This window comes from Perkinsus marinus, assembly GCF_000006405.1.
Source record: "Perkinsus marinus ATCC 50983 genomic scaffold scf_1104296964984, whole genome shotgun sequence".
NCBI lineage: Eukaryota > Perkinsozoa > Perkinsida > Perkinsidae > Perkinsus > Perkinsus marinus.
This window is the reverse complement of record NW_003204474.1, coordinates 103,134-126,251: the sequence shown is the minus strand read 5'-3', so window position 1 is coordinate 126,251 and position 23,118 is coordinate 103,134. Positions and strand designations below refer to the sequence as shown.

The following is a 23,118-nucleotide window of genomic DNA, read 5'->3' as shown; positions in this document are numbered from 1 at the left end:
TCTCGGAGATAATCGGAGTATCGTCTCTAGAGGAGACAATATCTCCTCTAGAGACGATACTCCAAGGCGTTATGATGGGACTCGCTACTTGATGAGCACGAGGAGGTCATTGCACGCTAAGTCCCCTCTTAGCCGGATCATCATTATAGGTCTAAGGACGATGTGTATATGGAAATAATAGTAGACCGCTTACACAGCTCTATCTGGACCCCTCCAGCCTACGTGTATAATCATCGTTATGATGAAGCAAGCCTACCATAGATAGCGATAAGAAAACACTACCACAGGGAGAGGCCCATTCAGTTGTACTAGAGTACTGGGAGCTATCGTGGAGAGGCAGAGGTCGGAGCTAGGAGGAGCTTCATCGTAGAGGCCACATGGGTGGGGCCGCCAAACAGCTGAGCGAGTGGCGAGGTATGTGTTACGATGGCTCCAGTATGCATATTAGCTAGACTTCCTGCTAGTGTTCGACTCGAAGGATCACTTTATCGTGTTGAAGCGCATGATGCAATACCATCTACCGCGAACGATGTTTCTTATCTGTCGTTGATATCGTCGAGTTAGTGACAATATAGAGGGCGGCGGCATCGTCAGGCCTTCGATGTTCCATAATGGTATTTCCTCAACTATACGGTTATGCTCATTACGGCCGGCCGTGGTATCAACACTACGTGACTCGGTGTCGACTAGGCCACAGTTGAGGGTCAACTCTGGTGTCGGGCAGAGGCTTGGTCGCAGCCCTCGAGGTGGATGGATGTAAGTCTGCTGTCTGTGTAGGAGAGCAAGCCCACTACTTCCCACCCTTAGTTTCAAGTCGGAGGTGGAGAACTACAACGAGATGGCTGGCATGCCTCCATCGCTGTGCAACGTCGTAGTAGTGGATGAGGCCAACGATGAACCCCTCTCATCGCCGACCGCTGTAGCCCTAGTAGATCCCAAGAAGACTGTTGTGTATGGGAAGATACTGGACCTAGACCCGTGAGCAGTGTCGCTCCCTCTTCCCCTCCTTGTGTCGGCTCTATCGTAGGTACTGCGTTTTTGACCAGCGGTTCATCGTGCATCTCCTCGAGAGGGCTCTTCATCGGCGAGAGAGGTTCTTCAGCAGTGATGTCGCGGGCAACAGCGTCAGCTATCGCCTCTTCCACGGGGAGTCCGATGGAATACCAGGTCTATATATAGATAAGTGAGTCTGTACTAGAACTCAACTCCTCTTCTCGTTATAGAGATAGATAGTAAGGGAATAAACAAGTATAAATGCATCTTTTGGAATATGGAATCGTACTCAGTTTAGCTCGTCGTCAGGGCACAGCGCACAATCGTGTCTCTCTCTCGCAAGTCGAGTAAGAATCGACGGAAGCAGTACTACTCCCCTTGTTCTCAGGTTTGTCGGTTCGCCATGCCCTGTTGTAGTAGTGCGTCTCTCCAGCGTTGGTCTGGAAGGACATCTCCTCAGCTTTATGAAGGCTGTTGAGAAAGTCCATTGTGCTGAGCCTAGTACGGCACTCTTCGTACAAGCAGAATATGGTGGCGGCAAACGATCAGGCTATAGGGAAGTAACTGTGATCTCGTAGAGGCCCTCGCACTGGAGCAGCACGTCCCAGTTACTACGGCCAGCGGGCTTGACCGACGTGACCTTTGATGGCCTCGATAATACGGCTACTACACACAATAGCGACAACACGATAGTTCTCATCAATGAGAATGGTGTATTAGTAGCCGTCGATATTGCAGCCAACCCGGGTAGGGCTTCCTCAGGGTCAATGAGCACGTGGAGCGCCTTCTCAACGCATGCCTAGTTTCATCTCAGCCTTCTGCTGAAGCTGCCTTCATCCTCAGGCTTTCTACTTAATAGGCGCTCGGACAGGTCAGCTTTACGGAGTTTGGTATCAGCCGTGGCGTCCTCCTCGAGAAGCTTATCCATCCTGGACCTGTATAGCCACAGCGGCTCCTATGCTTTGCAGCTACAATCAGTTCATCCGAAATCTAAGGTGAGTGTAATCATCGTGCTATGGTGATACTCCGCTTCAACTCCGACGTGCGCTCCCCAACCATAAGTACTTTCTAGTCTTGGACCTAAAGTGTAGGCAGATGTATGTGCCTCGAAGTGCCTTTGTATGATCCGACTGCTCTGGAGAGTATGCGATGCAAGGTTGACAAAATGAACTACTCTCTAGTACTAACCATAGCCCAAACTTCAAAGAATGCAGACAGAGTGACACGTAGTCGCTCTATTCACCAACTGAAGGTTTCGTCTAGAGCCGGAGAAAAAGACGCGCTCACGTAAAGCAACGATAGAAAATAGCCCATAATAGCACCACCCGACTGAACCACTTGAAGAAACTTTGATATCTTCACAGCCGCGGAAAGAACAGCAGCGGTCTTTGACTGGCCTCAGCCGATCAGGTTGTGTGTGTTGATAAGGACGGTGAAGCCCTTCGACTTGGTCAGCTCAGTTGTGATGAGAATGGTATCCGAAAAGGCGTAGTTCAATTCGTAAGCCGTCCTGTGGGGCATCCCTGCAGTCCCGCCTGTCAGATGGAGAACTCTGTTGAGGAGTACTTGCACGGGCTTGCCGGGAACCACGCCGGTCACGACGTCATCGTTATCGATCCACCTACTATAGCTGATAAAACAGAACGAAAATCTAAGAGTGATGTCCTCTGCTGGTCTGCGATGAGTGGTATGTCCCTCCCTGTAGATGCCAAACTACACAGCATCGAGAATGTTGTGGCGAAGGCCGTGCCGCACTTGGTATCTCGAGGGCTCCTACACGTCACCAACGGTGACAACGTGGGGATCAGCTCCTCTCAGTTGGCTGCTGCTGTTGGTAGGATCATGGTAGCGGCAGGTGTCGAGGGCTTGCCTCAGGTCGAGGAGTGATCAGCGCTGGGCGGCCGAGGGCCAGCATAGTCTACCGCGGCGTGCCTGACTACCGCGACCATCCAGTGCACCTTTCCTTGCACGACTCTGGAGGGTTTTGCTCCGTCACATTGGAAATTGAATGACGCCGACACTCTGCATGCAACAATTGTGTTTCTGCCTTATGTTTCAGCGGTTTGGTCGCAGTTGTGTCAGCAGTGACGTCAATGTCTACTACAGTAGGAGTTTTTCTGTGGTGATGATGGTGTTAGCAGTACCAGAAGGGTACTCAGTCTACGAAGGGTTCATGGCCGTCTCGATCTTGGGGTACACCCTCCTCACCGGGGCTTGTGTCGTTGGCATGCACTTGGCATACAAGCAAGCCATACTTTGTGATACAGATAGGATCATCCAAGCTCGTGGTGATACGACGTGATGGTCTCGCCCGTCCGACACGCCTTGTGCCAGGCCATATACCGCCATCATGGAAACCCTTCATCCGCCCGTCTCCTCACACTCTTCATTATGTTACTCTCATGGTACGTTCTCTCCGAGTGAGAATTCTCTCCGGTTCTCCTCGATGTCTTAGGCAACGGCGTCAACGGTCATACCCGTCAAGATAGCCGTGGTGACAACCCTGCATGTCATTTCCATCATCATCTGCTACATACCATCGCAAAGGCTCCTCACTGCAGCTATCCCAGTCTTCGCCCATCTGATCCTCCGCGTGCTAGGTCCCCTTCTCTTCCCCACTCGACTGCTTTTACCCACAGTCCTCCTCAGGCCTCACCGTGCATCAGTATGGTGATCGCCTCTCTCCACGAGAGGTCCCTATGATAGCAGCCAATCATGTTTCATACCTCGACATATACGTGAGTCATAGTGCAATTAACTTTACAGTAGGAGTATTGTAGGTGTTGGAGAGCTGTGGTGCTACCCCTCTGTCGTTTGTGGCCAAGAGGGCTGTCGGAGACATGTTCCTCATTGGTCAGCTGGCTCGAGCCTTCGATTGCGTGTAGGGAAGGGAATCATTCAGGAACCTACAATGTTCACGTGGGGAGAAACTCATTTTGAATTTTCCCACATGGCTAGGGACACACTTTTCGACCAGTTTCCCATGTTACTACATTAGGAGCATTTTCCCCGTTGTTATCAAACTCTGGGGAGCGTTGTCTCTCAAAGCTAAATCGGTCCCCGCGTGTAGCCCCCCCCCGAACTAGATACTATGGTTCTGATGCGGCCCTCGCACTTTAGGTTTGTCAGTCGTAGTAAGTGTCCGAAAGAGCGCGGGGATGTGGTGGCGAAGATCGAGAGGAAGCAGAAACGTGAACATTACAAATTCCATCACTGCTATCGACAGCTCTCCCTAGGCGTCATCACCGGCTCGACCGTGTTCCAGCTGTGTATATTCCCTGAGGGCACCACGACCAATGGCCGTTCGATAATTAGATTCCGGAAGGGGGCCTTTGAGGGCTCCTTTCCAGTAGTACTATTGTGGTCACCTTTGTAGCACTTGTTGCATCGGCAGGTGCAGCCTGTGAAGCTAGCATACAGCTCTTCTCACTGTGCTTACACCTGTCTTGACTTACTCTACCACATACTCATATTCCTATCACTGGCCTGTACTGATGACATTCGATGTGATGTCTATTGGTTACCCAAGGTGAGATCCTAGGGCCTCCTACCACCTGCGTGGCCGTTGTGTAGGTCGAAGCATCTGAGGCAAGTGCCTCTACTGGGGTGGATCTTGCCAACGCCACCCGTTTGTCTATCGCTCGTGAGAAGCGTGGCCCGTAAGTTGCTATTTATTTGAACTACGTGCCTTGTTTGTCGCCTCAGGCAACTCAATCTCGAGGAAGAGGCAACTTTGGAAGGCCACTGTGAGATCACTGACTTCCTCCTGGGAGTGAGCACGTCGCGATCGACTCCTGCCGTCCCTAGAAGGCATGCGAAATAGCAAGATTGATATCAATTTTTTTCTTATTTTCCGTTTTCCTATCTGCATTGTATTGTGTGATATTTGATTGTTCTTACTCGTCAATGTCTGCCGTCAGCTGGTGAACTTAATGGACTACGACGAGGCTTTAACTATTGGGAGTTGCTGACTCGCAGTTTTGTTGCTGCTAAAAAGCAGTACCTTTTAGTTCGTCGGTATGCCCTCATAGTTTACTACTGATTCATCAGAGAGGATGTCCCTACTTGGCATGCGTACATGTGGGCCCAAGGGGGCGATTCAATCGCTTGGTAGATGGGGTTGAGGTTGTTCAAATACTAGGAGCTTACGAGCGACTGTGTAAACGCTCGGCATGAACTATGTCTGTGGTGGAGTCCGTGAGATGGAATGGCACTAAGGGTTAGTTTGCATGCTCAAGTGTAGTGCCGTGACGTACTTTGCAGGGTTCGAAGGAACATTGGAAGAAGCTGCCGAAACGGGAGAAAGGAAGTTGGCTGGTGAAGGTATGTGGTAGTCCTTGAGGAATCAGTGTTACAGACTTGGAGGAGTCAGAATCAGCTCGTAAGGCTGCTGCCACCTATGCAAATCGTCAAGAGCATCATTGTTGTTGATGTCAATGGCAGAGTAATGTCGTCCTTTTCGTCTTTGATATCAGGAGGAAGTCTCCTATTGTGCGCATGTACCTTATCTATTTTGTGTTTTTCCCCAGTTGATTAGAAACTCACAGCAGCTTGTGTGTTTTTCTGATGCTCTCACGGTTATCAACATATCGAGGCCTGTTCACTCAGTCCGCGTCGCGGCTAGATATGTGGGGTATCCGTGCAGGCCCTGGCATCCTAGCTATCGAGGACAAGTTCAGAGTCTCCAAAGAGGCTGGTAGAAGACCCCTTCCCCCGTCAATGCAACCATGTGCCCTTGGTCAGATGCTCGTGAGCTTGCTCAACTCATTCAAGGAGTTCTCCTACAGCCTGGTGATGCTCTCGTGCTCCAAGGGGTGGGCTTTGAGGCCTGGGAGATGTCCACAGTAGTATTGTCCCCTCAGATGGGTGCTCATGCTATCAACAGCGCAGTGAAGGCAGCGACTATCGCGGCACAACGCTTCGGCCGTAGCACACCACTGACGGTCCACTTCACAGGGCCTGCTCCTGGCTTAATAATGAACTCTCGTGAGGCGCCCCCTGCATGTGGGTCGCCAACATTAGTAACCCGACTGTTCAGAAAGACGTGACTATGAGATTTGGTTGGTGGTGCGTCTCGGTGATGCGCCTATGGTACCCGAACTCCCAGAAGAAACCCGTGCTTTGATCGTCTCGACGGCGACTCGTGTGCATGCCTTGGCGGGAGCTATTACGAGCTCACTGAAGGAGAATACTCCTGTTGACCTCCACGGTGAGTTCTCTTTATATGAACACGCTGTGCTCACAACACTATCACAGGAATCGGCCCGGTTTGTGTTCACAAGATGGCCGAGGCGCTTACCGTGGCAGCAGAATTCTGTCGAAAGGAGAAACTCGCCGGAGAAGTGCTGGTCAGGCCCTCCTTTTACCAAGTCCAGAGCGACTCCGGTAGATAGAGAATTCAATATTGATTCAGATTATGTGGTGTTTCAGGGTATACGCGCTCTGGTGACACTAGCATCAGTGGCATTAACCTTAGAGTACGTATAGAAGATGACATCCAAATTGATCGCACCTTGACATGAGCATTGGTATTAGTTTCTGACATCACTATCTCGTGTTGTGCTGACGATGAGTTGCCCCCTGTCCCTGATGGCCCTCTTGTATCCATTAATGGTTCGAGGGCTTTTCACAATAGCCCGGCCGTTGCTCGTGGCAAGGCGGATGGCGACGAGAGAGATGGAGGAATGCGAGAATCGTTTCAGAATTTCACGCAGGGCTGGTAAGACATTCGTGATATCTGAAGTCCCCGGGCTAGGTGCCTTCAGATGTTTCCGAACTTGGTAGAATGGCCCATCTCTATTTACGGAAAAATGGCGACAATCTTGTTTTCGAGGCGGTAGGTGGCAATGACCTTTTCCTCGTAAGGACGTATGCCAGGTGGGGACGGAGGCCACTTCTATCGCCTTGAAGGCTGCGGCTGCGGCGATGAAACTCGCGGATGAGAAGAAACCCATTGAGATGGAGATCACCGGGCCCACGGAGGAGATAGCGAAAACGATGGGAGGTAAACAGTGGGGTGCTCACTCAAAAGGAATCACTTAAATAGCAGCTTTCGCCAAGCGCAATAGTTGGATCACACTATATAAAACACGGAGAAGTCCCGACACTGGAGACGGAGATGCACAAGAAGCCCCTCCGAGACTAACCGCCAGCGCTGAATCCGATAGAGTGAAACTCGCCGGAGCCATCTCGCTGTCCTTACGAGATCACCCGTATGTCGAGATTCAAGGTAATCTTGTAGACAATATCTTATTCGCTGTTGGTAGATTTCATACATGTAGGTATTGGTCCGCTTTGCATGAGGAAAATTGTGGAGGCTTTGGAGATCGCTGGGGCTCAGTGTATGTCAAAGGCTGCTGCTTATCCCCCATCTGACAGAGTGTCAGGTGACGATGGGCGGGGTCGGTGTATTAGAACGACCGCGAGGTTCGAGAATGTACCATGCGGAAAAGGTATCACGTATTTCTCTTGATTGACTATAGTTTAAAGAGTAGGTATCAGTAGAAGTGGGGAGCCATACATTACTGCTATGATATTCCGGCTACGACTAAATCGATCGAATAGTGAAGAGCTCCCATCCGACGAAGAAAGTGTCACCTAGCCATGCTTGTTTCCGGATGTGCGATGCTTTGCGTTGCTCAGTAGTCCGCTGGGAACTATGAGGAAAGTGTAAAACTAGTGACAAGTTCACGATGACAAAGTCATTGCTATGGTGATTTATGTGCATCGTAGCGGCTTGGGAGATTTAGCCGCTGTAGCTCTTCCCTTATGCATTGGCGAACATGACAATTACAAGCGGCAGAAACATGTCATTCGAACAACGATAAGAGCATGCAGGAGAGGTCAGTGATGACCACGATCGATGAACTCGAGAATATCCCCCTCTTGGACGACATAGTCCTTACCACGATTCCTGATCAGACCTAAACAGTCTTATCAGACAGGTCTCCTGCAACAGTGAGAGGCGGCCTCACCGGCATCCCTCACACCAGCTAAACCTCCACGTTTGAGGACCTCCTCTGGCCGACACTGCTTGGCAGTGAGGAAGAACCTGCTGGTCAATAACAACTGCGAGGTCCATAATCCCCGAGGTAGTCAGCGAAGAAGGAAACCAGTATATTAGACCGTATCATACGAAACCTCTGAGATGTGGTTACTTTTCGAAATCTGAATGGACGTATCGAGCAGCCGCAGGGGCTTTCTCCCCTTTTTGAATGAACCATGCCCGAGCCTCTTCACTGCCCAAAGTATAGTAGTGGGAAACTCCTGAGCATCGACCAGTTCGACACAGACCGCTGGAAGAATGCTCAAGGGTACCCAAGAGACCCTTCACCTTCTCCATCATGCGTGGTAGTCTAGGCTCAGTGAGGCCGTATGAGCTCAAATACTCAGCCAAGAAGGCGGCATCACCACCGAGAGAGCTCGTCTCCTCTTCTAGTATTGAAGAGGCCTGTGAGAGGTTGCCCAAGTTACGGTATGAGGTGGGCGTGGCAACTCACCACCACCAGCTCAACACCCCGAGGGCACTTCTCTCCAACATGCTTCTGCAGAGCCTCCGTGTGTTCATTGCCGGACTTCACGTCTTCAGGTAGCACGTTGGCCATGACCAGTATCGGCTTGGCCGTTATCAACACGCACAGCAGTGGGTCGGTCAGCATCACCTGGACACCCAGAGGACTTCGGCTGGGCGATAGATGATACGGTGGTTACTCTAGCCCCGAAGGTCTCCATGAGCTTATCAGTATCGAGAATATTCCGAACAGGTACTCCCTCCTCGAGGCCTTTCAACCACGTCTCATAGAGTGGGAGCATCTACCATCGGATAACTGTTAACCCAAGCCGACCCATCAACCCACTTTCTTAGCTTCGGGCTCGGCACACGCTCGCTTCCTCAGACTTGGCATCTTCCGTGTCACCATTTCAATGTCCGCAATAAGGAGCTCGTCCTGACATATAAAGGCCTTGGAAGAGAACTCGTTGCTGTGTCGGAGCCTCACAGAGATCGCCTCGAACTCCGAGACCGGATCGATGTTCACAGGGTCATCCACGTGGGCAATCTTTGAATCCGAGAAGCAGCGTACAACCTGAAGCGATGATGCTATAACGGGGGAGTAGGAGGAGTGATCGTGATACTTGTATAATGCAATGAACATGTCGTATATTGGCAAGGAAGCTATTGCCCATCCCTTGGCCCTCACTGGCACCCTTCACGAGCCCAGCGATGTCTCTGACCTCCAACTGACCGCCAAAGTGGATCACTCTGCGCAATGTGCCGGTAACCTACCTGGCCAGGGACCTTCCTAGCGGACCCTTCCACTTTTGCTAACTCATCTAGGAGGGGGTCAGGGACGCTCGCCTTAGAGATATTGGGTTCTATCGTGCCTAAGCCCCATGGGGTCAAGCGTGTTGAGATGAGAGGAAGCTACAGAAGGGAAAGTTGGCTGCTTCCGCTAGCTGAGCTCCGATGATGGCGTTAAAGGTTGTCGACTTGCCAACGTTAGGATAGCCGACTAGTCCACAAGACTTGTTGAAGTGCCGCACTTGTTGTAAGGCAGCAGCAGCAGCATTGGAGATGCACCGACTACGGCATGCAATCCACGTTGAGGATGAGGCCATGCAAAACTAAAGCAAGCACGCAAGGCAATTGATGTAGATCTCCGACAGCCTCGGCATCTTAGAGTCACGAGAATGTAGACTGGCAACAACCATCACAGAAACGTGCCACTGTCCATTTCTCGAGTGCAACTAGAGTAGACAATAATGGAGCCTTCGAGAAGTTCGCTATAATCTCATGGCATTTGTGATACGAATGAATGAAGTTTCTCAACGTAAGTATCACCAGCTTAGGCTCCCCGAGAGAGGCGAGCCCGACACCAGTACGATCGACCCCGGCTCAGAGCCCAGTAGCCCCACGTGTGCCTCTCGAGACTGCCCATCACCAATCGTGATAGGCAGCAGTCTAACGAGAATTGCCGATGGTATGGTAACATAGACAGCGGCTCACACAAGCGCCGAGGTACATCCCTCTTGAGTTTCATTGGTAACGCAAACCAGCTCTGTCCCAGGGTCGATCGAACCCCCTTCCCGAGACAACACATCAGCGCTGATCAGAAGCTATCGATCTCGACTAAGGAGTCAATAACGTCACAGAAGATACACAATAGGGAGCCGCGTTATACTATTCATGCGGCCAGCCAAACCACTACGATACAACCTCGAGGCGCTCATTTTTGATCCACCCTAGCTTAGGTATCAACAGCTTAGGAGGTCCCCAGCACTGACAACCCGGAACAAAGCAGAACAGTGAAATCGGATAAGGATGCGAAACTGTGAAGTACCACGCGGCACAGTGAATGCAATAGTATGTGATGAAGTCAATGGTGCAAATACGACATCAAGTATACAGACAGCGGACAAGTAGAGGCAGCTATCCTCGACGTTTGAGAGATCCTCGCCGCATTAGATGTTGTACCAAAGCTGCCGATCGTGACGAAGCCGCATCGGCAACTTGCGCGATCGGGTAACCATCGCAAGAAGAGGAACTCCCACCAAAGGATGGCGACCCTTGAGATGGTCCAGACGTACTCGAACCTGACATGCGCTATTTCCGGGATATACTCCATTCCTATAACCCACCGCTGGACCGCACAGTGCAGAGTGTATCGTCAAACCTAATGCCAACATGTGATGCCTTCAACTCATCGACCTTCCGTCGTGCGATCGCAAGTTGGCTCGTCGCCTGAGGCATACCACTCCTCGGTGAAAAATGGATGAATTACTCCTTACCTCAGCGTACTCTATCTTTAAAGCTCGAGCATTGGACACTTCCTTATCAGCTCTCGCCTGCGCCAAGGACAACTCCGAAGCTCGATCGGCCACCTCTATCCGTAATAGCTCTGCTTCCCGCTCCAACGCCTGGTACTTTTGCAAGAGCTCTGATCAGACAAAGGAGTGGTATCCCTCTGTCTCACAGGCCCCGACAGGGCAACTTCCCCTTACCCCGATGAGATGCCACCCATGATCGGATCTGGTCACTGAGCTCATCAATCACTTCCTGACGGCTAGCAGCCAAAGACTGGTCACCCTCTCGCCTCTGGGCCGACAGTTCGTACTGCTCCGACAGCTTCCTCTTCAATGCCTCTATCTAACAATACAAAAACACCATCATCGTCACCACGCTCATTCAGTGTGTGCTCTCTGACCTCCTTTTCCATACCATTAATCCTCCGTCTTTGCTGTATCAGCTGACTACTAGCAGAACTAAGCTGATCTTGAGCTTTGAACAACTCGTTGGCGAAGCTATCAACCCGCTCCTGTGAGGTCGCCAGAGACAACTTCAATTCCTCAAGCTTTTCCTCCGCCTCCTTTTCTACTGTCGAGCTGTCGTCCTTCTCACTACCACTGGTCGACTTCGAACACGACGGGCAAAGAGCCATGACGTTGGTCATGCTGGTCTCAGCCTCTCGCTTCGCCCATGATGCCCTCAGTTCCGCTCCTGCACGCGCGTGCTGCTCTTGGAGATCAGACAGTTGTCTTTGTGACCTCCTCAACGCTATCTCTGTGTCGCGTAGCTTATCCCGAAGTTGGCCCACCTACACAACTATCGGGCGCGCGCTTTTTACATTTCGATAACTACCTGTTGCCAGGCCGCCACGGTTTGGCTACCTCCATGAGACGCAACTGAAGAGTCCGTCTGAGTCGACGCGTTTTCCATAAAGTGTAGACCCGACGTATCCACTGAGTAGAAAGGAGACTGCCAACTCCAGCTGAGGGAAGCCTCCATCATACCAGCACTATCAATGCCGCCACCGCCGCCGCCTCTGTTCTTCATACTCTCCTTCAACTGAGTTACCTCAGCGTCAAGAGCGTAGCACTGGGATACCTTTGGCCGCATCACCTACAGTTGTCGGCTATAACAGCACGTTACAGATAGAGCCTCTTCCGAGGCTCAAAGAGAAAGAGCAGTTATGATTGTTGTCCATGGTTTACTATATCACCCTAATGCGATGATCTCTGCTGTACACAGTGTAGATTATATAATAATCGACAAATGGCTATAGTAATCCTAGTAGTATTCTCCAACGGCAGATCATCGCGTGTTCATTCAGATTTGATTCGGCTGAGTTCGTCCAACTCGATGACCATCACTCACTTCCACTTGCCGCTGGAGTGCCCTGACCTTCTTGACCAGCTCGGCCTTAGTAGCATCAGCCAGAGCTGCATTGATTGACGAGAAGTAGGACGGCGAACTGTCCTCGGATCCATCTTCAGCGCATCCCCATGAGCCTGCGACACCACCATACAGTGCAGAGGGAAATGGTCGGTCACACTATGAAAACTTTCGGAAAAAAACTTTGGGAAATTCTTTTGGGTTTCTGTGCACTTCCACCCAAGTTTGTATATAAATTCCTGAGCTCAACTGAAGATACACTGCCACCATACGAACATCGACTCCGGCCGAGACCCTTCCCACTACCTTCCAGAGTCGTCTGACACTCCCCATCGATCATCGTTGAGGTCGCCAGTGAGGGTGTTATGACAGCACTTGACTGCGAGGGGCGGGAGAGCTCCGCCAGCCTGGCTTCCATGTTGGCCATTTTCACTTGCAACGATGTTATCTCTCTGAAAAGCATATCTCGACTGTTGCTATCCTGAGGTCCTCCTACTCTTGTTTTTCTTGGAGCTGCAGTATCCACATGCTAGATGATGACGACCAGAACTTGTGTTTTTTCAAACGCCGAACTAGTGCATCGCGCTCCTCAGTGACACCAGCCAACTGCACCTCCAAAGCGTGAATTTGGAAGTCCTGTGCGGTAGCGCTTATCGTGGGGGCTGCGGCCGAGGTCGAGCTTGAGAAGTAGCTGCTCATGCCCGTATGATGAAGTTTGCAGGAGGCAGTATGATACCTCGGTCTCGACAAAAACAAACTCTGAGACTGGTAGTGAAAGTACTGGACGCAACCCTATCGTAAAACGGAAAGGAACTTCAGAGTACAGCTGAACACAGTCATTTCCCAACAGAAGCCACCGTGTTGGAGTTTTCGGCAAACTCCGCCGCCTTGCCAGGGCCCATGTGCCAGAAGGTGTATCTAAGGTCGCCTCTAGCAAGATTCAAATCATGTCCAAATGCTGGCTATTACTGCTCGCTCTGTGATCCTCCAAAGCCACCCTTAGCCCGATAGTTTGACCACACCCCACCAGTGTTGGAGTAGTAGTCCATAGGATACCTCAGAGGCTCCTCTTCCTCGGACCTCTTACAACAGGACGTACCCGACGAGGAACATCCATTGGTCGAAGCTCTGCCGTACCTACGAAGTCGAGATGCCTATCTAAACGTACTTCCCCACCAACACTAATGTGATACTCAATCGAGAGACGACGACATTCAGCAACACTGAAGTTCATATCGGTAGACTCCCCAGCTGCAATACCAGGAAGTAGTATTACTTTTCATCTCCAAATGCAACGCAAGCCTCGTAACTCGACAGCATAGGAGCATCCTTAGAATAGCTAAGAGGAGTACTGTGTCGAAGAACAAGGTAGAAGGATATTACTCTGCAGCTCCCCAATCTAGTGCTAACCTCGGGCACGCCACCTCCACCCAACAACCTACTGAGTCACCGAGGTCTCTTAGCTTCTCTGTGGTGATCTACCATACGTAAGATGCCTATAAGCCGCATCACTACTACTCTTACCTCGCTCAGCAACACCGTCACAGTGTCCCTGCCAGATTTGTGTACGATCTCCCTCACCGATTCCAGGATCCCCACTGAGCCCTGCCGTCCCAGTGTTCCCAAGATCAACCCTGAGAAGCTGTCCTAAGACCACCGCCACGCTCGGGCTTCTCACCAACAGTTTTCTTCGACGCCCTTGCTCGTGCTATCTCCCCTTCTCTGATCCTATGCATGGTAGCTTGATCCAAGCCCTCACGAAATAGCCGCCGAGTATAGGGACAATATCGCAACCTGTGATAGCACTACTACTACGAATACGACGACGGCTCGGATGTTACACATTGCTGATGCTCGGACTCGCCAGCATGGCACCCTCCAAGTGAAAGCGACCGTCTGCTACATAGTAGATAGTCTTAGCGCGATCGTCCAGTGATGGCGCTGTGCAGCCTAAGGTCTGAATGGGAGGATCATAGTCAATGAGGTGGGGGTAAGCATACCTCGCCCTTGCTCAATGGCTTCACTTGTGGTATAAACAAGTCGTCCTCGGACCACCCGTATCTGGCAGATGCAGTTTGAATAATTGAAGTCGTAAGAGTTGCATAAAGGTCATGTTCCCGATACTACTTCCTGCGCATGATGTCCTTCGCCTCGTCCAGCATCTGTGAGAACTGGACTGTCGCCATCAAGGCTACAGGCCTCTGCTCTGGTGGAACAGCCGCAGCTAATGACGCGGTCATGTGATCAACGTCATATGATATACGCACTAGGACATATCTAGAGGTTCACCATGTAAGATACGGAGTAGGTCCGCTTTACTCACATTGTATAGACGACAGTCTGATCCACTGGAGTGAGGCAAGAGTGACCTGATGTCTATGCATTGCACTTACTCACATTATTGGGGTACTACCATAATGAACCATAGCATCAGCTCCTATAGCCCGACAAGTGAGGTCGTCAATGCAGCAGGCTCCGAAAACAGCATCAGCAACGATCGTCACAGTGCGGAGATAAGGCGTGCAAAACCTGAGTATTTCCCCTACATGAAGACGCTGCAGGCCCAGCTGTGGCTTAGTTACTTTTTGAATAAATCAGAAAGTATTGTGGCGAACTGAAGGAGACCATCGGGGAGTTGCAAGGCCACATGGGTGCATTTCTGAGGGAAAGTCACCTGTGTTGGTCACCTTTTCTTCCCCCTACTACCCTTTTTCGGAGTTTGCTTATGGTCTGAGGGATTTCAAAGTCGTAGGTAGGCGGCAATGCTCGGGCTATGGCCCTAGTGAGGAGCTCGGGATCATATCCCAGTTCAGGGTCAATAGAGTCTCCTAGCGGCATTGGTAAGAACAATGTACAACTGGACGACTGAAGGCAGTTCATCGAGGCTCAAGTTAATCCCATGATTTGGCAAATCGTAAGGATGTTCGATTCAGATCGCGCTCGCCTCGAGCGACTCGACAGCATTCGGAGCACTCTGTTGCTTCCAATGTTAAAGTTCACTACAGCCCTTCTCCTGGGCATTGTCAGTGCCAAGATCTACCCTTTACGTATCCTTTACGGTGAGGGTGATCACCGAACGTATTTCTTCATACCAACTAACGAGGAATATGAGATAGTTCATCGTCAAACCGGCCTTTACTCCTTTGAAACACTGAGGCATTCCAAGGTGAGAGCTCGGCCCATCGGCTTACATTGGGCCTTGGTTACTGAACCCCAAGCTGAGAAGGTTGCAGTTGGTGCGACCATCCTTGCCTTGGACAAGCATGGGCTGACGGAACAGTTCACAGTTGATATTGGTAGAGACGACAAGAGGTGCTTTGAGAACCTAGAGTTCGTCACAGAAGAGAGAGGAGGGACACAGATGGTCACTAGTGAGATGAGATTCAAATTGAATGAAATGCAAGCAGATCTACAGCGACTTTGTACAACCAATGGATTAAGAACCCTCACGTCTGAAGAGTACTTTAATTACAGCAAACTGCTACCTGGCAAGTACGTGGGAGAAATGAAAGATGAGATCAAGGAGGAAGTGAAACTGGGGGAAAATGGGGACCTCGAGTCGCTGATTGGGGTGACTAGAGTGGATAAGAACTTTTCTGGCAGCAAGCGTATTCAAGCTGGTGGTTTCCTCATATCCCAAATTCGTTTCCACAATACAAGTACAACAGAATGGAACGATCTCTATTTGATTCTCACACGAGCACCAGGCAAACTCGGGCCGTTGAGGCAGTCTAAAGAAAGTCTATTGAGAGCATTCATACGACAAGGGGGTGAGTCTTTCGGAAAGGATAATATCCATTCTTGGTATATGGCGGTAAGCGACTAACTACTGGCAGCCTTGTGAAGTACTCATGTTCGTCATGGTGTGTTAATACGATGTGTTGTGACTACAGTGTTGTTGCTTCACTTAGTATAGAAAACAGCTGAAATCTACCTTTGTCGTAGCATTCGGTTTCCAGTTTCACCATTTCTTACACAGTCTTCTGTCCATAGCGACTGTAGATTATCAATGGCTGGGACGAAGCTGTTGCTACTATGCATCGAGGGGGCGGACCATTTTCACTCTCCATCCTTATTACGGCTATGGTGCCACGGGAGCTGGTGCCGAGATACCTCATAATTCGTGGTTGAAGTTCGACGTGGAACTGTTCAGCTCGCAGTCTGCTGTTAGTTGATCTTTAGTGACAAGTGGAACATGTCCAAGCAGGAGAAGATCGCCGCAACGGCCGCCTGTAAAGAGGAAGTGAATCACTAAACACCCAATTACCAGTAAATGCTGACTGATGTATAGTAACAGTATGAAATAAACATTATGTATTACAGCAGATGAATACTAGCGACAAAGCCAAGAATCTTACCACAATCACACAGAGCAACATACGAATACAACACTTAGCCGACCCGGGCCGGGCGCATGGTTAGCAAGGGAAGTTAATCCATTTCTATTAGACTTTCCAGTAGACAGTTTCCACTGAGATATCTGCGAGATGAGCTACTAGGAAAACACGCTTGACTATTGACACCGAGACTGGTCATCAGTTCCGCTCTATGGGATGTGGTCCTTCAAAACAACGCGCAGTCTACGCCACACAACGAGCCGACTGTCATAATGAAGCTAGGCAACATCGTGGGAGAAGTAGTCCCGTTCAGCACGATCATTGAGAACTCGATTAAATGCTCGTAGGTAGCCCACATGATAGTCAATCTGAGAGTGATGAGAGCGCCATCAGTGATGAGAGCCCCGACGACTCGGAAGCGCACGAGCCTAACGCTAGAGCTGCCATAGTAAGCAGTTCTCAGTTGATATTGAAGCTCAACGGAAGTGTCAGAACGCAGGGGCCCAGTCGTCAGTAGCCGCAGTAAGACGTATGGCTGCTGAAGCACGACAGATGGAAAGAGACAAAATAGACGGAGTCACTGCCCGTGAGCATGCTGGCCAATTTCTGTTACTTCTGATCGGCTTCGTTGCAGATCCAGCATCAGCAAGCTCGATGCTCCGTTGGGTAGGGCGTATTAAAGGGCCCCAGGGTACACCTTACGAAGGGGGATCTTTCGTGAGGTGCCTCAGGAGTCCTTTACTACTTTCACACTACTTAGACGATCGATATTGACATCCCAGAAGGCTACCCTTTCAAGCCACCGAAAATGCGTTTTCGAACACCGATATGGCATCCCAACATCACTGGTATGACCAACTCGTGCCTGTGGGGTTGATCGAGGCTTGTAGGGGATGGACGTGGGCGTATATGTATGGACATCCTTAAGGCAGACCATTGGTCGCCACTTCTCACTCTACAGACCGTCCTTTTATCGCTGATAAGCCTGTTGGCCGACCCGAACACCGGGGACCCCCTCAACTTGGAAGCTAGCGATGAGCTTGAGCAGTCGGTGGTTGTGGCCTCTAGTGCGTCGAGATCCTCATTGTCGGGATCAGTTTCCCCGAGGTGTTCAAGAAGAAGGCTAGACAGTGGACCGTTGATCATGCCTACCACAGAAGAAGGATAGTCAAACCCCGTCACGAAGACAACAACGCCTACCTACAATGTAGGGATGCTGCTACTGGTCAGGGGTCAATGAGTACTCGCTCGAGGCGATCCTGCTGGGCAAGTGGTGGATGAGGATGAGGCCCTTGCCATGGCTATCCAGCACTCCCTGAGGAGCCCATGAGTCTCCATGAGTTTATATCAATGCAGTGGTTCTGGAGGAACCCCTGAGGATGCGTTCTTTCAATGCAATCATCATTCTTCACTGACAGTTTGCTGGATGTTGACGCCGATTTCCCTCGAGACTGAATCACGTCGCTTGCCTTCGGAACCGACTGATGCCTGCTCGATCAGCTGCTCTTCCATCACATGGGAGGAAATCAACGAGTTCCGAGCCCTTGAGGTTTTTGACTATCTAGTGAGTTGACTCCGACGAGGCTGCTGAGTGGTCTCTACCCGTATCAGCTTGTGATGGAGGAGTGTGAAGTGCGGCATATGGTCGTATTCGACCCTCGCTGCAGAGGCAAAGCGATCGAGCTCCGGAGATACCACGTGACTGAGGTCTCAGCAAGCTGTACTTGTTCTAAAGACCACCTCTCGTTGCCAGGTGCTCATGTCACGAGAGCTCCGCATGCACAGTACAGAGCGGCGCACAATCTATAGAGTGCGACTGACTACCTCTCCTCGATCTGCTCCCGAAGGTACCAAGACCTTGGGCCTGTTATTCTGCGGAGTTTCAACACAGACATCATGCTTCGAGTAAACGCAGTGCGAGGGCTCTCCGAAGCTGCACTTCTGACATATTGGGAGACTATGGCCGACTCCCAGTGTGAGTATTATGACAGCGCGTCAAAAGATGCCCTTGCAATTTCAGTGCCAGCAGAGGCTTGGACCGGTGGATGGATGTCGCATGCAGAGCTGCTCGCTCTGTGGATCCTCACGGGGAATCTGAACTGGCGTGCAGTACTCCATCGAAGTGTCGAAAGTCGAATCCTCGGAGTCATAGCGCCATCAATCTTCGTCGCGTACATCCCTGTAGTCAGCCCGTCAAGACCCTCAGTGTGGTCCTGCTCATCGACCACTACCAGCGATCCCCGAAGGCCGTGTGCCGGTGGGAACGTAAAGCACTGTTATGGAAACATTAGTAACTTCCAGATTACCGCACCGGATACGTCGACATCCACGACCCGGACCTCCGCTGCAATAACGCGTGAGGCGGCAACAGTGCTAACTGGAGCACTACGAGGAGGCGTGGCTCGACATGCTGGGGCACTAGCCGCATTCGGAGTGGAGGCTACTGTGTTCGCGAGAGAGTAAGGCTAGTAGTCTCTACCATGGCCACGGTGCAATAGGTTTAGAGAATCTGCCGGGCGTCGGTTGAGTGGCGAGATCTCCGAGCATACGCATGTTACTAACATCTCCAGAGCTGGTATATCAGCATCTAGTCGAGCTCTTGGGAGTCTGGCTGGTTGTGGTATTGGACAGGCCGCCATACCAATTCCTGTAGACAGACCCAATGCAGAAGATGATGCATCAAGAGTTTCATATGCAGATAGTTGGAGCAATTGCTGGAGGTCTCATTGGCGGCTTTGCTGGCGGCGAACTTGCTAGCAACTTCACCAATACAGCGTTGAGGATTTCCGAGGGAGGGATCAACGCGCCTGATGTACAGTCCCGTCGAGTAACGACTGAGACACCTTGAGTATCAGGTTGATGGAACGACCGGATGTGGAGACTCGGCGGACCAGGTCGTGGATGTTGAAGACGACAGTGAGCTACTGTAGACTGAGCGCCATCTCGAAGTGCTCCTCATGCCGCCTCTGTGTTGAGTTATTCTCTGAATGGTGTGGAGGCCGATGTGACCGACATAGTGGCTTAATGATGGTTCGGCTCTTATCTTCGAATCCTTGCGTGATATAGAACTCGTATACCACAACTACGGTTAGTGACGAGGTGCTTCTCTGGCTATTGTGATTGGTCTCTTGCGAGCTATAGCAGTCGGGTTAGTGCTATACAGCGATGAAGCGATCAGTTCCGTCAAACAATTCGGGTGACGATGCAGCGAATATTTAATACTGATATGATACTATCGATGTGCCCGAGGAGTCGACCCTTCACAGTGATAACGTATGCATCCTTCGTGCACTACTGTTCACATGATAGCATTTCAACGACGTTTTATGAAGTCGTATGGCATTAAATAGAAGGATTCTGCTCGTCAATGTTCACTGTCACGCCTCAACCAGTCCTTGGTGACCCCCAGTGTGATTGCTGACGTATCAGTTCGAGGGGGACTACGGCTCGTAGTCCAGCTGCTATTGTGAGACGATTCTGTCGATGATGGGAAGTCACAACTCTAATACTTCTTTGTTTCCTTGATGCCGCAATGCGACCGTCCAGGATCTGCCCATGTACACCGATCGATCTTGGATGCGGCCTCTGTTGCTGAGGAGATGGTCTGCTGGTCGCATCCCTTGAACGTTCTCGCCATAACGACATCACTGGCACCCATCGCGAGGGTTTGTGGTAAAAGTTCGTTCTGGAGTGGTTTCTTCTACCTCCTGTATGGGAGGGCTATCATTACACCATATATTGGTGTAATGATGTTGGTGAATAACAAGGTGAATAACTATATTGGTGAATGCCCAGTTGGGGATACACAACGATGCTCATTTGATGCGGGTATTACAGCACTGTTGGAACGACAGTCTTCCTCTCCTGGTCCCCTTCGTAAAGCGATTAGAGCAGCTCAAGTTGGGCGCAATGGCTGGTCGTGTTACACCGGAGTCTAAAGGGCCTCTAACAACCAATGTGGACATCATTGACGAGCTCTTCTACGTCACTATGTGTAGGCAAGATAGGCTGCAAAGGCAGTTGGCAGAGTACATGGTATTCGGACCGGCGTTGAAGCGCTACAGCGAGCTGGCCTCTAGGCTCTTCAATGTCAACCTCATTGACGAGAGTGACAATGTGTCCTTTGGTCATGAGGGTTGGGATAGGGATGTGAAGGTGAGGAGGAAGAAGACGCTGCTTCGCTCCGCCTTTTTTCGTCTGCTGTTTTCTAGATTATGCACGTGGTGAATGTTTCGAATATTTAATACTGATATGATACTATCGATGTGCCCGAGGAGTCGACCCTTCACAGTGATAACGTATGCATCCTTCGTGCACTACTGTTCACATGATAGCATTTCAACGACGTTTTATGAAGTCGTATGGCATTAAATAGAAGGATTCTGCTCGTCAATGTTCACTGTCACGCCTCAACCAGTCCTTGGTGACCCCCAGTGTGATTGCTGACGTATCAGTTCGAGCACTATACACTGTACGCCGGTCCGAATACCATGTACTCTGCCAACTGCCTTTGCAGCCTATCTTGCCTACACATAGTGACGTAGAAGAGCTCGTCAATGATGTCCACATTGGTTGTTAGAGGCCCTTTAGACTCCGGTGTAACACGACCAGCCATTGCGCCCAACTTGAGCTGCTCTAATCGCTTTACGAAGGGGACCAGGAGAGGAAGACTGTCGTTCCAACAGTGCTGTAATACCCGCATCAAATGAGCATCGTTGTGTAACTAGCAATCGTTGAACATATCCCCAACTGGGCATTCTCCATCTCTCCCCAGCTGGCAAACCCAAGGGATTCCGCGACCCTCTTCCGAGACTGCAATACGGCCAGTATGCTCTTGTCGTAAGCCTCGTTCTCATAGAAATGCCTATGGTATGCATTAAAAATGATCTCCCTGGTTTTCCTGTTATGGCACTCTCCCACCACTCTATAGTATGTTGCTCTGTCCGCCTATCAAAAAAAGTCAAGTAGCTTCGCTCCGCTAAAGCTTAGAGGCTCCTCCTCACCCTAAGACAATAGCTATCAGTCCTATACCACACCCTGAAGTACCGCATCGCGTCCTCAGTGAGGCCCACGAGATCTTTCTTCCTATACAACGACTTTGTCGAGTTAATAAGCGTCAGCTACAACTAGTACTTGAAGTAGTTCCTCTCCCCCTTCATTTTCTTATATACCACCTTATGGCCCTTAGCCATCGCCTTTAACAGCTTCTTTGCATGCCCTTTAGACTTCTCCGCCAAGAGCAACTATCAGAGAGAGCCGATGGAATAGAATAGCGCCAACAGGGCAACTACCTCCAATAAACGTGTACCACTGAAGTGACCGAGCTCCTCCTTGCCCAACCTACCGGCTCGGAAGAGTTTCCTACTCACATCGCAGGAGTTAGAAATCATCCAGCTGGACCAGAGCCGCATGTACCGACCTCTGAAGATCCCCTATGGCCACGCTAGGATGATGTTATTGAGTCCTACCCAGAGATAGCCGGATTGGATACTGCCTGGGCCTTCTCGACGTGCCGCATAAAGGCTAAGTACCTCTGCTTCAACTCCTTCTCCTCAGTAGCCCTATTCAGAGATCTCCTTAAGGCCATATACCTGAGCGCTTCATCTGTTGCGACGTGCATATCGCCGATAAGACTACCTCCAGAGCATTTTGCTACCGCTGCGCATTTGCCTGAGGTCGAGAGGGCCTTCCGACCGCTCCCCTCGAGCGAATGCTACTATGTTGAGGATGGGGTTGAGGAGACGTATACCAGGAAAGGCCACCCGCATGCCCTTCTCCATCACTGGCATACCGACTGACACCGAAACCTTTCCTCATCTATACACTGCCCTAGCTCAGTACGCTTGTTCCGTATGACCCCATCCCCGGGACGGGCGGGGTCAAAGCCCATACGCTTCAGCGTCTTCTGCTGCTTCGAAAGGGCCCTGGCCACAGCATCACCCATGGAAGGATAGTTATGCAACGGGGCTTGGGAGAAAATCGGATGACCCTGGGCGTGCGCGGTTGACATGCATATTATCGTTGAGGAAATGCAAGATAGCAAGAATCATACCATTTCGGCGACCTATGAAACCTACAACGGCCAAGGTCGTGGTAGTAATGTCAGCGAATGTCTATCTAATAGAAGTGCTTCGCTCCGTCTCTCGATCGCTTGTGTCGACTACGGTGAGAGCAGAGGAGGACTGGACCGTGGTGGACTTACTCGATAAGGCTGGTTTGAGCAGGGCGGAGGAGGTCGTTATCGCCACTCGGAGTAGTGTCGGCACCGGGGATCGAACCTGGGACCTGTTATTAGGTGCATGGGAGTACTGCAAGAAGTTAGAGGCACGGAGCACTGCCGACAGGAGTGTAGTATAGGGTTTGGGAGTCTTCATATAGCTGCTGTTGGTATATAGTCTTCGCGACTAGCTGAGGAGAATCGTCGTCTTTCCGAAGAGGTAGCCCGACTAGAGCTCTTACTGCAACGGCCGGTCGGAGGGACCTCAGCGGAGCACGATGGGGTAGGAGGGGTAGCTGGAGGGAAGTATTCACTAGAGATGGGCTCAGGAGGTTGGGACTGCGCCCAATAGTGCACGAAGTCATATGTCGAGACGGAATAGTGTCACGTCCATGGGCAGC

The 23,118-nt window shown here is 50.8% G+C and overlaps 11 protein-coding genes across 11 annotated transcripts; 6 read left to right on the top strand and 5 right to left on the bottom strand.

The window, feature by feature from the left end:
- Positions 1-601: 601 nt before the first annotated feature.
- Positions 602-4,816, top strand: Pmar_PMAR004860 (hypothetical protein; the record flags this gene model as incomplete). Its single annotated transcript, XM_002769733.1, has 14 exons — positions 602-633; positions 691-756; positions 808-978; positions 1,028-1,167; positions 2,396-2,493; positions 2,536-2,650; positions 2,699-2,782; positions 3,135-3,281; positions 3,643-3,731; positions 3,774-3,874; positions 4,114-4,342; positions 4,388-4,522; positions 4,567-4,652; positions 4,699-4,816. 14 exons carry the CDS (start codon positions 602-604, stop codon positions 4,814-4,816), a joined length of 1,611 nt encoding a protein of 536 aa, XP_002769779.1.
- A 740-nt stretch (positions 4,817-5,556) lies between these two features.
- Pmar_PMAR004859 (hypothetical protein) lies at positions 5,557-6,537 on the top strand. Its single transcript, XM_002769732.1, has 6 exons — positions 5,557-5,689; positions 5,737-5,807; positions 5,856-5,979; positions 6,032-6,202; positions 6,250-6,378; positions 6,424-6,537. Exons 1-6 carry the CDS (start codon positions 5,560-5,562, stop codon positions 6,513-6,515), a joined length of 717 nt encoding a protein of 238 aa, XP_002769778.1. The 5' UTR covers positions 5,557-5,559; the 3' UTR covers positions 6,516-6,537.
- A 66-nt stretch (positions 6,538-6,603) lies between these two features.
- On the top strand, positions 6,604-7,465 carry Pmar_PMAR004858 (hypothetical protein; the record flags this gene model as incomplete). Its single annotated transcript, XM_002769731.1, has 5 exons — positions 6,604-6,712; positions 6,759-6,829; positions 6,871-6,997; positions 7,275-7,334; positions 7,380-7,465. 5 exons carry the CDS (start codon positions 6,604-6,606, stop codon positions 7,463-7,465), a joined length of 453 nt encoding a protein of 150 aa, XP_002769777.1.
- Positions 7,466-7,836: 371 nt separating this feature from the next.
- Pmar_PMAR004857 (GTP-dependent nucleic acid-binding protein engD, putative) lies at positions 7,837-9,609 on the bottom strand (the record flags this gene model as incomplete). The annotated part of the gene is made up of 11 exons (XM_002769730.1): positions 7,837-7,916; positions 7,968-8,044; positions 8,151-8,259; positions 8,311-8,443; positions 8,493-8,654; positions 8,695-8,805; positions 8,850-8,939; positions 8,991-9,077; positions 9,127-9,231; positions 9,278-9,375; positions 9,420-9,609. The coding sequence occupies 11 exons, from the start codon at positions 9,607-9,609 to the stop codon at positions 7,837-7,839; spliced, it is 1,242 nt and encodes a 413-aa protein (XP_002769776.1).
- Positions 9,610-10,195: 586 nt separating this feature from the next.
- Positions 10,196-12,862, bottom strand: Pmar_PMAR004856 (conserved hypothetical protein; the record flags this gene model as incomplete). The annotated part of the gene is made up of 11 exons (XM_002769729.1): positions 10,196-10,270; positions 10,398-10,584; positions 10,626-10,732; positions 10,780-10,928; positions 10,993-11,137; positions 11,196-11,585; positions 11,630-11,730; positions 11,782-11,890; positions 12,146-12,279; positions 12,470-12,615; positions 12,660-12,862. 11 exons carry the CDS (start codon positions 12,860-12,862, stop codon positions 10,196-10,198), a joined length of 1,746 nt encoding a protein of 581 aa, XP_002769775.1.
- A 103-nt stretch (positions 12,863-12,965) lies between these two features.
- Positions 12,966-15,001, bottom strand: Pmar_PMAR004855 (Diphthamide biosynthesis protein, putative; the record flags this gene model as incomplete). The annotated part of the gene is made up of 13 exons (XM_002769728.1): positions 12,966-13,081; positions 13,133-13,300; positions 13,440-13,502; positions 13,547-13,641; positions 13,688-13,797; positions 13,842-13,957; positions 14,005-14,120; positions 14,164-14,224; positions 14,291-14,440; positions 14,487-14,532; positions 14,577-14,692; positions 14,746-14,822; positions 14,870-15,001. 13 exons carry the CDS (start codon positions 14,999-15,001, stop codon positions 13,000-13,002), a joined length of 1,332 nt encoding a protein of 443 aa, XP_002769774.1. The 3' UTR covers positions 12,966-12,999.
- A 148-nt stretch (positions 15,002-15,149) lies between these two features.
- On the top strand, positions 15,150-16,418 carry Pmar_PMAR004854 (hypothetical protein; the record flags this gene model as incomplete). The annotated part of the gene is made up of 2 exons (XM_002769727.1): positions 15,150-15,977; positions 16,335-16,418. The coding sequence occupies 2 exons, from the start codon at positions 15,150-15,152 to the stop codon at positions 16,416-16,418; spliced, it is 912 nt and encodes a 303-aa protein (XP_002769773.1).
- Positions 16,419-17,031: 613 nt separating this feature from the next.
- Positions 17,032-17,707, top strand: Pmar_PMAR004853 (ubiquitin-conjugating enzyme, putative; the record flags this gene model as incomplete). The annotated part of the gene is made up of 4 exons (XM_002769726.1): positions 17,032-17,086; positions 17,135-17,217; positions 17,261-17,367; positions 17,598-17,707. Coding segments are annotated over 4 exons (355 nt in total), but the record flags the coding sequence as incomplete, so codon positions are not given.
- Positions 17,708-20,409: 2,702 nt separating this feature from the next.
- Positions 20,410-20,744, top strand: Pmar_PMAR004852 (hypothetical protein; the record flags this gene model as incomplete). Its single annotated transcript, XM_002769725.1, has 2 exons — positions 20,410-20,655; positions 20,712-20,744. The coding sequence occupies 2 exons, from the start codon at positions 20,410-20,412 to the stop codon at positions 20,742-20,744; spliced, it is 279 nt and encodes a 92-aa protein (XP_002769771.1).
- A 218-nt stretch (positions 20,745-20,962) lies between these two features.
- Pmar_PMAR004851 (hypothetical protein) lies at positions 20,963-21,115 on the bottom strand (the record flags this gene model as incomplete). Its single annotated transcript, XM_002769724.1, has 1 exon — positions 20,963-21,115. One exon carries the CDS (start codon positions 21,113-21,115, stop codon positions 20,963-20,965), a length of 153 nt encoding a protein of 50 aa, XP_002769770.1.
- Positions 21,116-21,201: 86 nt separating this feature from the next.
- On the bottom strand, positions 21,202-22,444 carry Pmar_PMAR004850 (hypothetical protein; the record flags this gene model as incomplete). The annotated part of the gene is made up of 7 exons (XM_002769723.1): positions 21,202-21,364; positions 21,547-21,585; positions 21,634-21,743; positions 21,792-21,921; positions 21,969-22,091; positions 22,138-22,294; positions 22,342-22,444. The coding sequence occupies 7 exons, from the start codon at positions 22,442-22,444 to the stop codon at positions 21,202-21,204; spliced, it is 825 nt and encodes a 274-aa protein (XP_002769769.1).
- Between the last annotated feature and the right edge of the window lie 674 nt (positions 22,445-23,118).